Source organism: Vicia villosa, linkage group LG6 (assembly GCF_029867415.1).
Source record: "Vicia villosa cultivar HV-30 ecotype Madison, WI linkage group LG6, Vvil1.0, whole genome shotgun sequence".
Classification (NCBI taxonomy): domain Eukaryota; kingdom Viridiplantae; phylum Streptophyta; class Magnoliopsida; order Fabales; family Fabaceae; genus Vicia; species Vicia villosa.
The window spans coordinates 31,588,102-31,601,817 of record NC_081185.1 but is presented as its reverse complement, the minus strand read 5'-3'; the positions used below and the strand labels follow the sequence as shown (position 1 = coordinate 31,601,817).

At 32.5% G+C, this 13,716-nt stretch overlaps 2 protein-coding genes across 3 annotated transcripts; one reads left to right on the top strand and one right to left on the bottom strand.

Annotated features, from left to right (window-relative positions):
- The first annotated feature begins 2,282 nt into the window (after positions 1-2,282).
- On the top strand, positions 2,283-4,494 carry LOC131611409 (GDSL esterase/lipase At5g14450-like). Its single transcript, XM_058883438.1, has 5 exons — positions 2,283-2,551; positions 2,623-2,832; positions 2,954-3,126; positions 3,712-3,985; positions 4,065-4,494. Exons 1-5 carry the CDS (start codon positions 2,317-2,319, stop codon positions 4,310-4,312), a joined length of 1,140 nt encoding a protein of 379 aa, XP_058739421.1. The 5' UTR covers positions 2,283-2,316; the 3' UTR covers positions 4,313-4,494.
- A 1,479-nt stretch (positions 4,495-5,973) lies between these two features.
- On the bottom strand, positions 5,974-13,633 carry LOC131609078 (SAGA-associated factor 29 homolog A-like). Of its 2 annotated transcripts, none has more exons than XM_058880718.1 (9): positions 13,330-13,633; positions 11,824-11,917; positions 11,464-11,540; positions 9,497-9,606; positions 8,963-9,048; positions 7,718-7,771; positions 6,662-6,815; positions 6,467-6,480; positions 5,974-6,245 (listed from the first exon to the last, which is right to left on the bottom strand). In XM_058880718.1, the coding sequence occupies exons 1-9, from the start codon at positions 13,445-13,447 to the stop codon at positions 6,143-6,145; spliced, it is 810 nt and encodes a 269-aa protein (XP_058736701.1). In that variant the 5' UTR covers positions 13,448-13,633; the 3' UTR covers positions 5,974-6,142. The 2 variants fall into 2 exon arrangements, with proteins under 2 accessions (XP_058736701.1, XP_058736702.1); XM_058880719.1 differs by having other exon boundaries at positions 9,497-9,603.
- Positions 13,634-13,716: the final 83 nt, after the last annotated feature.

Sequence of the window (13,716 nt, the reverse complement as noted above, 5' to 3'; positions counted from 1 at the left end):
GTTTCTCCTTTTTCCATAAATATTTCATCTATATCTGATTCAGATCCTAATTCTGATCCTATTTCTGAAGAATTATAATTTGATATTACTTCATCGTTTTCTTCCTTAGTTTCTATTTTTTCTATTTTTTCTATTTTTTCTACTTGTTCATTTTCTTCTTCTACTATTTGTAGTTATTCCGTTAATTGTCTAATTTGTTCAATATCATTAGATCTTCTTAATGCTTGTATGTATTCAGTTTTTATCCCCTCCATGAAGTTGATGGGTTTATTAACATAAATGTAGTTATAGGTTCTTGTTTAACTACTTTTAGTTGGTTTACTTCTTTTGATCTAACTAATATTTCTTCTAAATCTTTTATTGTTATACTTCTATTGCTTTCTCCATGTTTTAACAAAGTTTCTAATTGATAAAGAATTTTTCTAATTTTTTGAATATTTATATCTTCATCAATTTCTTTATCTCTATTAATTTCATCAATGATTTCATGTATATTATTTATTTCATTAAGACCATCTTTTATTTTATTAAATGTATAATCTGCAATTTTATTAGTATTTTCTATTAATAATATAATATTTTTAATCATTGTATTATTTAAATCTTTATACATCACATCAATTTCTTCAAGATAATGACATTATTTTAAATTTCCGTGACTATTTTAACTTTTTCTAATAGTGTGTAGAAATGAGTTGCAAATTATTGAAAGGTTTAGAGTATATGCTGCATGAGATTGTAATAGATTGCGATTCACTAATGAATTTTGTTTGCAAAAATATTTCCTACATCATATGTTTTACTGTGTTGATATCACAATAAAAAAAGTGAAATCTAAACTTAAGTCGATCTTGTGAAACAAACAAATTAAGGATGAAGACAGGAAATATCTTGTCATGATTCAAAAGTAATCATCCAGATGATGTCTCTGAAAATTATCATTTGAACGGTGAAACCAAAAACCTATGAACAATCTCAATCTCCTAAAATCGGATAAAATATGTTTTATGGATTCAGATACAAAAATCAAAATCATCATCATCTTCGATCCACCCTTATTTATCTTACTGTTCATTTAAAGAAAAATAAATCTTTTCGAGTTTATGATTTGAGACATAACCCTAAATTTAACAAAACAATTATAGAAGGAAGTAAGTGAAGGTAAGTTATTAAATCAAAATAAAATAAAAAAAAAAGAAAAGAAAAGAGAGGAGTTCATTACTAACTATTATATATAGGAAAGGAAATTAAGATAACTGAGTTAAGGAGTGTAACTGCTTATATATTAAGTTATATTAATAGAAACTTCAGATGTTATTTTTCAAACATAGAGTATCCGATATTATGTTTTGAACACCCCCTAAAACTTTTATAAAATGAGGTAAAGTATTAATGTGGCATAAAAGAGTATGTCCCAAAAATATCTTCAAAACACATTCTTTTAACTTTTGTTGAGTAGGACCAAATAAATAAAAGATGATAATCGGTGTGTCTCAGAGATAACTTTAAAATAGAGTGATTCTCATAATTTCATAGAATTTATGAGAAATTCATAAAGTTAAAACAAAATAAAAGTACAAATATAATTAAATAATGAGATTGAAATAGCTAAAAATGTTTGATTAAAAAAAATTATTTTGAAATTTTGAATTTAACTATAATTCTCGATCATATGTTACTTACTTTCTAGTTTCTAGTCGAATTTTAATTTAGCAATATCCATTTTTTTTAAGAGCCCCATGTTATAAAGAGAGTAATATTGTTAGCACATTTCAGCATGACAGATACGGTTACATTACATACACACATGCAAAAAGAAAACTCAATAACAATGGAAAGAGTAACATTTTAGATTTATCAAATTGTCCCTATCCGATACCCACCATATTTGTGACGAAATTCCCCCGGTTTAATATCGCGGTTAGGGGTGGCAAAACATTCGGTTTGTGGATATGTTCTTTTATTTTTATGTTTGTGAATATCCGTCCTATTTTTTTAGATTTTTGCAAGTACATTTATTTATATAAATTTTTATTTTTAGAATTAAAAGATACAGTGTCCATGGACGTCCTCTACCTTACTTTCACTTTTAATATAGGATGGATCAAGATTTTAAACTTACATCCCCAAATATATTTATTCGGTTTCGTCTATTTTTTTACATACTTTTGCAAAACACGATATTAATGAAAAAGAATGACCACAGTTATGTACAAAACAAAAACAAAACCTTATAAAAATAACTTTATTTTTGCTTTGTTTTGGATCTCTATCTATTTATATAACATTTCTCACCGATTAGCAATATATCTGAAAATGGGGTTAAGTATACTGTTTGCTGTGTTCTTCCTATCTTGTGTAAGCCTTGTGGAACTCAAAGACTCCTCACCTTCTTGTGCTTTTCCTGCAATCTACAACTTTGGAGACTCTAACTCTGACACTGGAGGCATATCAGCTGCATTTGTACCAATTCCTGCACCATATGGTGAAGGTTTTTTTCATAAACCTTTTGGAAGAGACAGTGATGGTCGTGTCATTCTTGATTTCATAGGTAATCTATATCAAAACTTAATATGCTTATGGGATAAGTGCTTTATTAAGCAATTTGTCTAAATTGTGCAGCTGAGAAGGTAAACTTGCCATATTTAAGTGCTTATCTGAATTCACTTGGAACCAATTATAGACATGGAGCAAACTTTGCAACTGGTGGATCTACCATTAGGAAGCAGAATGAGACTATATTCCAATATGGAATAAGTCCATTCTCTCTTGATATTCAAATTGTCCAGTTCAACCAGTTTAAAGCAAGAACCAAACAACTTTACCAAGAAGGTGAATATTTGAATCTCTTTGAATACTGATGTGGTTCAAGTTCAACGAGTTTGATTTTCTTTTATCTCGTTATCGTTGATTTTATATAATGTGTTTGATCTTTGTTTGTTGAAAATTTTAGCCAAAGATTCTGTTGAAAGAAGCAAGCTTCCGGTGCCGGAGGAATTCTCTAAGGCACTTTACACATTTGATATTGGTCAAAATGATCTCTCTGTTGGGTTTAGGAAGATGAGCTTTGATCAAATTCGTGAAACTATGCCGGATATAGTTAATCAGTTAGCTTCTGCAGTCAAAGTAAGTATCACTCACTTGTTGTTAATTGTGTTGAATAATTAGGATAAAGGTTTTAAATAGCCTTCCTAGACAGTGCTGTAGTAATTTTTGTTATTATGGATATGTGTTGTTCTGGTCGATCTCAAGTCTGCTAACCACCGCGGCTATGAGTTATTGTTCGCTTTGACTGTGGGAATTCATCACGAGTTGCACCTTTTCCAAAAAACAAAACCGTGATAAGTTTCCACACCCAAAACGGACAATACCTTGTAGCCACATTGGTATGCAGACTTGAGGTCGATCTGCGGATTTTCCATCAAATCAAATCAAATGCATTTTATGTGACCTCAATTGCGGTTGCACTATGGTTAGGGGAGATATCAAAAACCTTGATGTCGCAATTGTAAACATCAAAGAATCTGGTAAGCCAACTTTTGTGAGGTCTCTCCTCTCAACTACATTTCTTCCATCCTCAAGTCTTGCATAAGAGATATAAGAGATTTGAGTTCAGTTCCACTTGTACCAATGTAATACTAGTTGCCATGCTATTCTTTAAAACCATTTATGAAATGGTTTTGAAATCTGACCAAAAAAACTTCATTGCAGAATATATATGAACAAGGAGGGAGGTCATTTTGGATCCACAACACTGGCCCCGTTGGATGTTTACCCGTGAACCTATTTTACAAGCACAGTGTTCCAGCAGGCTATTTTGACCCGTATGGATGCGTAAATGATCAAAATGTGATGGCTGTAGAATTCAACAAGCACCTTAAGGAAAGAGTGGTGAAGCTCAGAACAGAACTTCCGGAAGCTGCAATTACTTATGTTGATGTTTACGCCGCAAAATATGGATTAATCAGCAATACCAAAAACGAAGGTAACTTAGTTGTTCATCATTGGCATGACCATGTATGTAAAATTCAGTTTAACATGCAAAGTTTGATTATAATTTTCAGGATTTGTGGATCCAATGAAGATCTGTTGTGGCTATCATGTGAATGATACACATATATGGTGTGGAAATTTAGGAACAGCAAATGGGAAAGATGTGTATGGTACTTCTTGTGACAAGCCATCCATGTATGTGAGTTGGGATGGTGTTCATTATGCTGAAGCTGCTAACCAGTGGGTTGCAAGTCGAATACTCAATGGCAGTTTCACTGACCCGCCAACACCAATTTCTCAAGCATGTTATAGGCATTAAAATTTAAAACCATGTTATGTTATGGCCATTCTGAGGGTTTTGTTTTATGCTCATAAAGTAAAAAATAGAACATTTCTGTTTGGAGATTTCTAAGAGGCTCTTGTCACATTTTAGTAGTTTGGCCGTGAAAATATTCAATGGGAAATATGTGTTAGTAAGGTAAAAGAAAATCATTAGAATTATTCAGTGAAGCATATGAGATTTATTATGTGGTAAACGAAAATCAGGTCCTTGGTTGAAACTCCTTAAACACTCGTTGGCAATTCACCTTCTAAGTATTGGTTTCTAATGTGTGGTTGAACAAACAATTTGAAAAAATTTGTATAATTAGTTATCAATCTCAGCATCACCATCATCACTATAGAAGAAAGAATTAGTACCCCTAGATCATAAATGACGAGGAGATACATATAGAAAAACTCTCCCTCCGAGTCAGAAGACGTTGCCGGGTTGGCCCTCTCATCTTCAATACTAGGCTCCTCTCATCTTTACGAAAAGAGGCCACCGCATCCTCTCACGTTTTGAAATATTAGCCATCATTGATAGCCTTTTTTGTCGTAGGAAAATAGGATAACTATCACGATGACTACTATAATCATAACTACTAGAATCGCAACTGTCAAACATTTTTATGACTACTATAATTATAACTACTAGAATCGCAACTGTTAAACATTTCTAACTCTACGAGTTTGTAATCAATTTTCCCATCAATTTGTTTCGCATTCTGTACATAGTAACTCCACATTGTTAAAATTTCATTTTTCATATAACCTCTATAATGATCGCCATTCAAAAAAATTAGAAGGTAAAGGAAAGTATGATTCAATAGTTGACTTATTTGAGTTGCAATTCCTTAAAGAACGCATGAAATGGATAGAGGCGAAAGTGAGAGAAAAAACGATGATCCAACTATTTATATAGTGAAACATCTAGGCCATCAACATAGCAACCCAGGTCGCTTATGCCTTCCCAAGACAGCTCAATCATTACGCATCATTAATTGTACCATGTGCATTTGGAGATCCAAACGACAATCCATTTCAACTTCGCTTTAAGGGACTCACCCTTCAAGTCTTTGCATGGGGGACTCGTCCTTTAAATCTTTCTTTAAATCTTTGCATGAGGGACTCGCCCTTCCAAGCCTCTACGGCATGATATTATTGTTTCCTCTTCTGCAACATTTTTGCCTTACAACAGAAATATTGTGAAGTGTTATGACCTAAGCACGGAAATATTGTGAAATCGAGACGTTATGACTTAAGCATTTCGACCTTCTTGTCCTCATGCTGGTGGAACGGGGAACTACGAAAACTTTGATTGATGTCTAGGTCATGGGTTCTCTTGCTCTCTCCCAGGCATTTGCAGGATTCTCTTCATTTTATTTGTCACAAGTACATTTCTTAATAAAAATTTTGACATTTAAAAGATTATAAATGAAAAAATTGTGAAAATATGTTTTCCCATAACTGTTTTGAATTGCAACAATCAGATTAATAAGGAGAATAAATAAATTTCCAAAATGTTTTTTCATCTTAACTTACATATGGGAGATTGGAGAAAAGATTACAACATTGGTTATCACGAAACATACCTTGGACATTTATCCACACAAAAAAAAAAAAAAAATTAACAACACCATAAATATGTCATTCCCAACATTAAACTAAACTAATGTGATTCGTGCGTGCTTAAAATTAGTCTGCAATGTCCTTCCTGCTACTATCTTAACAAATGACATACATTGAACATATTACAGAACACAACCAACAACAATACAATACAGTATTCTAGTTTCTATTATATACACAGCTAAATATTACTTGTAATTTATTGTCGATGTCCTTCTGGTAGAGGAACCACTTTGTGGAAGGGCACTGTCCTTTGTGGAAGAGACCCGTCTTCTTCGTCATCATCAAACTCCAACACATAACTGTTCCAATCACCAGAGAGTAGACAATCATAAGATTCTGTCCTACATAGTAAGATTCTACAATTTCGCGGAAAAGGGATGGCAAATAATTTTATCAGAAAATATGTGCCCATTTAACACTTTTTCCATTTGATTTTTTGAGACGAAAGATATATAGAACTAAAAATTAGTTCGGGCTTCTAAAAAAAAAGTTCCATAAAGTCTTAAGAAATTATACTTACTCATCTGTCTTCCTCTGCACATTCGTGATATGATGGAGATTAACGCAGAACATGCACAATACAAAAATTGGTTATTATGATGTTAGAGTCATCAAAGTTAAGAGTACCATGGATTAATAGTAGATCAAAAAATCAAGGAAGAAAGGAAAAATCAAGAAGTGATCCGCACTATTAAGGTAAAGAGAGATTTATTACCCTGCGATGGCCATGAACAACTGTTGCTTTGTAAAGTGCAGTAGTTCCTGGATAGACTGCCAAAACATGTTTTCCAGGAGGGAAGTCTTGGGCACTAGAAGGATCATTATTCTTGGGGAAAGGAATGATATTTCCCATGGGAAGCTTGTATTGCCTGAACGCAACAGAAAGAACAAATTAAATAAGTACAAGCCATTCAAATGCCGTAACGATATTTCTCAAATTTCCCAACTAATGTATTGGAGGCGTTATCAACCATAAAATCCAAGTAGGGTGGATGAAATAAAAGAATGTTTCAGCAGCAATTTGTGATTGGAAAGTACTGCTCATGCTTAAAGAAGGGAAACTTTTGTCGCACAACTATAAGATCTGCAATGTTGTATGAAATTGGATGCTGGCTAGCATAAAGTCTGATATGATATTTACATAAAATAGTATATTCTGTTGATTTGATTTCGCAGTTATTATGAAATTGACGCTGTTTTTTGTATATTCATTATTTCAAAGTCTATAATAATAGGGATGTAGTTTAGACATGCGATTTCACTATGTCATGCCTCTAGTTTTTCTCTCATTCAACAGAGTCAAGAAGAAAGTAATCTCTGAAATGTAGAAATTAAAATATCTAAATAGGTGGATACACAAGACATGATAGGGTTAGGAAATCAAGTATTAAGAGAAAAACTTAGGAAAACATCTACCATTGAAAAGATGGTAGAACTTCCCTTTTGTGGTTTTGGCATGTATGGAAAAGACATGTAGATGCACCAATAATAAATAGGGTAAATCATAATGGAGGATAGTGTAACAAGGTAGAGGAAAACTAAAGAAAACTATAGACCAAAATTTTCAAAATTTGAATTTAAATAGCCTGTTTTTGAACAAGATTTATAATAGAACATTGAGTGTTGTTTGATTAATATAATATAATATACCTGCCCCCAAATACTAAAATATATCCATGAAAAGTCTGAGCAGAAAATGAAGCAAGACAAGCTTACAACATGATCATTGTACACAACTAAACAAAACAAATTTCAAAATAGGCTTTTTTACCTTTGGCCACTGCTATCTTCATCATCACCAGGTTCCTCATCAAGTACTTCAAATCTATAAAATCATTTAACAAATCAATTAAAAGAGTAATGAAAAGGACGACCACAGAAGGTTCGCGTCCAAATAGGTATTATTTTTTCCTTCAATAATTACAAATTATACACGACCAACAGCAACTTATACTTGTATAAACAAATTTGAGCAATTCAAACAGATTAAAGTTGGTCAAATAATAGACTTATTTAGTTAGTGACCCGAGCATATTGATTCTAAGGAGAGGTTTATGATTGTCCTTGTTAGAATTTGGAATTGGCTAAGCCTACTTGAATTCCTAAAGCCAGCTCAAATAGTTTTAAATTGCGGTCAACAATATACTAGTTTTAGAGGTCTCCACGGCGCATCACAACCGCAATTGCAGCCACATTTTACCTCAATATGACGATTTGCAGCATAACCGTAACCGCAACTTAAAAGGGCTGATGGATTAACCGAATCTTTATTAATATTATTTTTACCATAAATGTTATCAGAGCCCAAGTATTTCTTTATAAGGAGTACATTTGCCACATGGTATCAAAGGTTGCAAGAGTCTTTACTTAATAACTTGAGCTTTTTGAGATAGTTGGTTCATGAAATGGTATGAAGCCTCTAAAACCAAGTTATCCAAATTTCAGTTCTTGGCATCTCCATCTTTATAATAAAAATTAGAATTTCATCAAAATGAATCTACGCACTGTTCTCCCTCCAGGCCTAAAGGGTTCATATATAGAAGCGTATTAGAGGTGTAAAATAAAATCATTCATGTGCCATTACTCACGGCTCCCAATTTGGGAGACTTGGCTTCAGTGTTAAAACTCTACCAGCCTTCATTGCTCCCACTTTGGACTACAAAAGGAAACCCTAGAGCTAGTTATGAGGGTTTGAATTAGGCCTTAGGGAATGTTTAAGAGGGGGTTTTAGGAGGATTTTGAAGGGCCAAGTCTATATTTTAATATATATTTGGATATTAAAAAAATGAAAGAATGTCATGATACATGATCATATGACAATTCAATCATACTTAATTCATTTTTAGAAACTTTTTATTGTTTGCTTAATTTAAATAAAAAAGAAACAAGCCCTCCCCTGCTCTACAAAATCCCCTTATACTCCCAACACTTACTCTTTTTTTTGTTCATCCACCTATATGCCTCTCAAAGATATTGCACATTAATATATTACATTATGTACAGAATGTATACTTACTCCTTTAATTCTTTATCAAAATGAATCACTTTTACAACAAACCATTCATCCTTATCCGCATTACGTGGTGTGACCCTAGCAGCCACCTGAAAAGTGAGAAACCAAAACACATTAACCAATGCAATAGAACTATAGACGCTTCATGTAAGAATAGAAAGGATCCTGAGAAAGAGAAAGTTAATAACAGATAGAGAAAGAAAATACTGTCAGAAGTGAGTCTTCTTTTTTGATTTTATGATTTATGCAGAACCTTGTGAATACGGAACATTTAAAATCTAACTCCTGTTAAAACACATATCTATAACAAAATTGCACTAACAACCTAACAGCTTAGTTAACAAAATACAACATGATACCTAATAGCTTTGTAAGCTTAATTAAGATAACGGAAGCAGTTTAAGAGACACAGGCTTAACTGAAGCAATGTACTACTCAACATGAAATATACTTTAAGAAAAATAAACTTTATTCATAAAGAGAAACAATGCATTGAATACTTACTTATATTAAACAAACTTCAAGGGAAAAATATACCTGTTCACCCTTAAGACTGGCACAAGCCTCAAGTTGATTTCTCATACTTGGAGTTAACCTTGAAATGTCTGACTCAGTCTTAACTCGTTTCCTTTTCTGCTCATTGCCTTCTGTAACAGAAGAATTGTAAGCTAGACACAGTGCATTATATTGACATCTATTTGGAACTGGAGTCATGTTAATGCAATTTACATGCACAATTAAATATTAACAAAAATGTGATAGCATTTAGCTCAATAAAAACAAAAATATTTCATAAAACATTTCCATGTGTATTTTGATTTTTATCTTTAAATGATATATGACTGAATTGCTGCAAAACGTAGTGACAACACAACGCACAAGTGCTTTGGCTAACAAGATGCTTTTTGTAACTAATCAGCATTTCCAAAGCATAAGGTTTGTGTAGATATTCCCAGAGTTTGTTTCTAATTTGATAGTAATCAAAATTTGTTATTAATCCGCATTTCCACCATATAGGAAGTGATGTGATAGTAAAAAATTAAACATCATTAAAATTGAATGATTGGCAATTCAAATTACACAATTTGAGAAGATTTGGCAAACTAGCATTTTGTATCACATGATGAATTGCTAATGGCTCTAAATTAATTAATACTTTCATCTTAACATATTGATTGTATCTTAATGGAATTTGGTGTATCATTAATTTTTCTTAGGATTGGTTTCAATAATTTCTTATATTTCATGATTTATTTACTTTTTTAATTGTAATTAGAAATTCAGGAATATTATAAATTATAACCGGTGTATAGTTTTTTGTAACTGTCGTTCCCATCAATATCAATATGATTTTTATCATTAAATATGTTTCCCCTCTATACTTTTTGAATGAATAGGGAAGTCATCAGCTTCCGATGGTATTAGAAACTATCCTAGATATGTGATTAGTACAAGAACTTTGTTATTCCACCCATATTTGCCCATGCTCCAGATGTCCAATCAAGGGTGTGAGGGGGTGCTTTCAGTGTTGATTGTTGAGATCCTGGTTACTCCACCAACATCAGTCCACTAAGTGTGAGAGGGAGTGTATAGAATCCTACGCCGACTAGGAAATGGCCAAGATAGATAACGCTTATAAGGCGGCTTAGGCAGTTCTCACCTTACAAGCAAATATTATGGGGTTCAGATAGGCCTTAAGGTTCAAATTCCAAGAGAAATTATCATTCACTGTTCACAAACGGGTGCACTTAGGATGACCTACCATTTCGAATGAAAACACAACGAATTAGGACTTACATGTTCAATTCTTATGAGTTCTTTTTTTATCAAATTCTACAAGTTGATAGCAAGACACAATAAAATTTTTGCCTTTGTAGTTTTTACTTTTGAGATTTATGGTTGTTATTTTATCGTTAAATTCAGTTTCTGCTTAACAACTCAAAAATTCTCACAGTGATTAAATATTTGAAACCAAATTTAATAACCATTTTAATTAATGTACAATTTTGAGTTTGATTCTAAAATACACAGTAACATGCCCTCCCATCTCCCTCTTTATTTACTTCATATAGCTTTACTGTACATAACCAACCATAATGGTAAAAGAGATGTTAACTATATTGATGAGTATCCACCAGAAAAATGAAACATGTTGAAGAAATCAATGGAATCAATGAAAATTTAGCATAGATTTGTCACAAAGATGGTCAGACAACACATTTCCATTTTCTTCCTACTTTCCTTAGAAATGAGAAAAACAAAACTAATGCGTTGGCTACTTGTTTTGGCGCTACGACGTTGTTAAATTAGACGTTAAATTATGGCACGCCCATATTTTCAGGGTAATATAATACAATAGAAGTAAGAAGGAAAATTAAGAGAATGGCATGCTAAAAGACTTGGAACTGTTTAATTTATTTATTATATCGACTAATTCTATTTCTATAAGCTTAAGTCAATATTAAGCAATAATATTTCAAGTGAAAGATAAATTTGAGACAAACCTAATCTCCTTCGTGGTTGTCCTTGCGGTCCCGGAGGAAGCAAGGTATCAAGTTGGCTTATCAACATAGTGGAAAGACTGGCAACCAAAAACATTACAGAATTATATATATGCTGTAAAATGCCTAAGCCTGGACAGAGTATATATGAGTTACTTGAATCTTAATCTTAAGATTCCTCATCGACTAAAGATATGACCTAAATAGTTCTTATAAAGCCTGGAAAATCCCTATCTTACAAGCCACTTTTGTAGATATGTGTTAGACTTGGCAAAAATTTGAAGAGTTAATATGTGTATTTTGGTGATTTTTAAAGAAGTTGGAAAGAAAATTAAATGCTTCGGAGCTCGAGAATAAACATACTTTGCTTCCGCGTCTGAAAGATCTTTTGCTTGAGTATACAACAATTTCAGCTTTGCTAACGAGTTATCTCCAGGCTTCTCAACCATTTCAGGAGCTACACCGAAATGAAAAGAAATAAACAACAATTACAAAGACATAAGTACATTAACTAATATATAAGAATAACTGAATATTGATTGTTTCCAAAAGATGAAAACAAGTAGAGAAACTCCTATCTAATGAGCTCCAATGATAGACATGTCAATAATTCTTGGCTTCATACTTTTCTCATTATTATTTCTCGTATATATAAAGGTTACAGGGCTATATCGGTAATTACACTAAATAATTACATTTAAACTAATTCCTATTCACAAGACAAACTCCGATCTTTAACATCATATGCCAAAGCATGAAAGCGTCAAGTGATATTTAAATTTTAACTAATAACATCCAGTGCATATTTTCCTTAATTCACTAAAATCACAAAAAGCATTCCTATGTTTTATGATTTCCACAGTTTTCCAAGAATCAATTATCAAAGGTTGGGTATTTGATGAATTACCCTTTCGAGGAAGCCCGCAAACACTAAATACAAGAGAAAAGTGCATATCGAAGAAATATAGAAGACGAAAACATTGAAGAGCGCCAAGATATCAGATTATGATTTTATTCATCAACGCTATAAAAGACAAAAACAGTGCCTTTCAGCAGCAATGTGCTTCCCTTTTGAATATATCTCATCATTATTTCAACAAGTTGCATATTTCGGTTATATTTCTGTTAAGTAACCTTCCTCAACTGTAAAGGAAAATAAAATGATAAAGCATAATTTCGTCCTGTTACTAAACACGAATATAAAACTTCCACGCATACCAACGAAAACAAGGAAAACTCATAATTGTCCAACTCTAATCCCTGACTAAAGCTGTACACTTTTCACTAACAGCATTTAAAAAAACACTCCCCATCCACTTTGATGCATCCACAACCAAAACACGATCGCGACCAGCCATATTTAACCATGATTTTCTACAATATCATTGATTACGGCGCGGCCACAATTGAAAACCTTGTTCAAAAATTCTTAACTCATGAGTATAACACATTTCCATTTTTAATTTGAATTTGAACATCATAGGTGTGTGTGCCTATAACTAACTAGCTAGCAACAAAAGTAAGATCCTAAATAAATGAAGTCAGCAACACCAAATTATTTTTTTATAAATCTGATATCCTCTGTGCGCAACGGGTGAGACTAACCATCGAGCCGGGGAAGACCACAATAGGCAGAAAAGCTCCAAATTATTTGTTTGATTATTATTTTTAATAGTATGAAGCAATAATTGGGAAATTTAAAAACTGAAGTGAAGTCACTTAAAATTCATCATTTAAATGTTTAAAAAATTATTTCCCAAAATAAATCAGAAAACACGATCCAGAAAGAATATTAAAAACAAAATTCAACTAATTATGCAACTTCATTACGATGAATATGCAGCATTAATTTAAGAGGGAGTAACTAACTGGTTTGAAGCTTCTTGTGAAGCTTGTTGATCTCCGATAGAACATCCTCCTGATCTTTTCTTAACCGATCCAGTTCCTTCGAGTTCTCCAAAATTGACGCAATGTCCGGAGACGACATCGTTTTGATTCGATCAGACTCTGATTTTCAATTTTCAACGCTTTTCTCTCTCGAAACCGATGAACCCAAATCGGAAACTGAAATGGGAACTCAAATTTCCAAATTTAATTTATTCCAACGTGGGTTTTTTTTTTTTTTTTGAAGCGCTATTCAGCATTCGTTGTGCGATGGTTTAGTTAGAATTAGAATCTCTGCATTAATTAATACTAGTTGAGTTGAGATCAAATCTAAGGAAACGACGTCGTTTTTTTTTATTCTTTCAAGATTGA

Coding starts and splice junctions, on each gene's coding strand:
- LOC131611409 (XM_058883438.1), top strand. CDS start 2,317: ATGGGGTTAAGTATACTGTTTGCTGTGTTCTTCCTATCTTGTGTAAGC. Junction 2,833..2,953: donor CAAACAACTTTACCAAGAAG/GTGAATATTTGA, acceptor TGAAAATTTTAG/CCAAAGATTCTGTTGAAAGA. Junction 3,127..3,711: donor AGTTAGCTTCTGCAGTCAAA/GTAAGTATCACT, acceptor ACTTCATTGCAG/AATATATATGAACAAGGAGG.
- LOC131609078 (XM_058880718.1), bottom strand. CDS start 13,447: ATGTCGTCTCCGGACATTGCGTCAATTTTGGAGAACTCGAAGGAACTG. Junction 11,918..13,329: donor TCACAAGAAGCTTCAAACCA/GTTAGTTACTCC, acceptor ATTTCGGTGTAG/CTCCTGAAATGGTTGAGAAG. Junction 11,541..11,823: donor CTTTCAGACGCGGAAGCAAA/GTATGTTTATTC, acceptor TTTGGTTGCCAG/TCTTTCCACTATGTTGATAA.